The 1,501-nt window shown below is 27.7% G+C and overlaps 1 protein-coding gene across 1 annotated transcript; it reads left to right on the top strand.

The window, feature by feature from the left end:
- Positions 1–520: 520 nt before the first annotated feature.
- LOC129614957 (ninjurin-B) lies at positions 521–1,501 on the top strand. The gene is made up of 3 exons (XM_055529941.1): positions 521–864; positions 948–1,102; positions 1,236–1,501. The coding sequence occupies exons 1-3, from the start codon at positions 630–632 to the stop codon at positions 1,356–1,358; spliced, it is 513 nt and encodes a 170-aa protein (XP_055385916.1). The 5' UTR covers positions 521–629; the 3' UTR covers positions 1,359–1,501.

Genomic DNA, 1,501 nt, shown 5'->3' with positions numbered 1-1,501 from the left:
TTTCATCAAAATCGGTTCAGTAGAACTTGAGATACACGCGTGCTCACACAGACCGACAGACCGACAGACCGACGGACCGACAGGTTGCTAAAAATAGTTTACTTATACTAGTAGGGAAGTATGGAGAAGTGCATTCCCACCGAAAACCCGATATGCAAAACTTGTTGCCATCACATAACCTACCTATTGCTTACACAATACGGTCGGTAAAAATATTTATTTGAATTTTATATGAGTTTCTCCACAATATTCAAGTAGCTAACTTGAGAAAGACAAAAAATAAAAATTTAAATGTAATTATTTGATTCTTCACTATCAAATCTTTATCTAAAACTTTCTTAAAGTAAATACACAAAGTAAGAAGAAATTTGAAATTTGATATATTAATCAAAGCCACATAAAACCGTATTATTGTACGGCGTTATGAAATTATTGCATAGCATAACCACAATCGCAGATAACACAAACAGAAATGAAATTACATTTATGGAAACGTCGTTAATAATTCTAAAAACACTTTAAATTTTTCTAGTTGTATTTTTAGGTTCAACTTTGATAAACGTTTATTGAAATTACTTTGTAACATATCGCAAATGGAATTATAGAGAAAAGAAAATATTCAACTTTTAATGGAAATACAAGAAAATATCAGAACGGCAATAAAACCCCGAAATTCTTTTATTCCTGACATAACAGTATCGACCAAAATCAATGAAGATCAGGAATATAATGACTTAAAGAGTGAAGATATAATTGAAGAAGAAGATATTGTTCGTGTTGATGTTGAGGCTCAATGTTCGCTAGATTCTGTTGATGGAAAAAAGGAATCAAATCAATTTGCATCTAAAAAAGCAACTGCCGAAGGTCTATATGACATTTCCTTAAATTGAAATAAAATTGTTAGATTTGTAAAAATTAATAATTTTTTAAACATTTTTGCATTTTAGGAATGATGGATGTAGCGTTATTAACGGCAAATGCAAATCAATTAAGATTTTTAATGGCGTACAATTCAAACTCTAAAACTTATGTTTTAATTATGACTCTGATTATTTCATCATTAATCTTACAAACGATTGTTGGGTTTGCATTTATATTTAAAGTAATCTTCGGATTGTTTACTTTGATATGCATATTATTATAGTATTTTATACTTAAAGCGATATTATACTATTATATGCATATTATACTATTTTATTCTACTTAAAGTGATTATATTTTTTTTTATTTTTTAGCGATATTGTAAATGCCGAAATGACAAACAAAAAGCACGCATCTTAAGCGAATTTTTAATTGCTACCATTTTCTTGGTAACATTAATCAACATATTTATTGCAACTTTCAGTACTACAGATTAATAAACAAAAGCTCATTTTTTAAACAAAAACACTAATTGAAAGAATAGAAATCACTTGGCCTTACTAAATTACTTTTACTTCACTTTTAAGTAATTAAATGATACTCAAATATGCATAAATATATTTAAATTAAAAAACAGAAA

Source organism: Condylostylus longicornis, unplaced genomic scaffold (genome assembly GCF_029603195.1).
Source record: "Condylostylus longicornis isolate FDR11 unplaced genomic scaffold, ASM2960319v2 ptg000130l, whole genome shotgun sequence".
Classification (NCBI taxonomy): Eukaryota; Metazoa; Arthropoda; class Insecta; order Diptera; family Dolichopodidae; genus Condylostylus; species Condylostylus longicornis.
Note: the sequence above shows the minus strand (reverse complement) of the source record. Positions and strands in the feature narration are given on the sequence as shown.

Bases quoted from the DNA above. Each gene is read 5' to 3' on its own strand.
- LOC129614957 (XM_055529941.1), top strand. From the start codon at position 630: ATGGAAATACAAGAAAATATCAGAACGGCAATAAAACCCCGAAATTCT. The intron at 865-947 runs GTCTATATGACA...TTTGCATTTTAG, and splicing joins TAAAAAAGCAACTGCCGAAG to GAATGATGGATGTAGCGTTA. The intron at 1,103-1,235 runs GTAATCTTCGGA...TTTATTTTTTAG, and splicing joins GGTTTGCATTTATATTTAAA to CGATATTGTAAATGCCGAAA.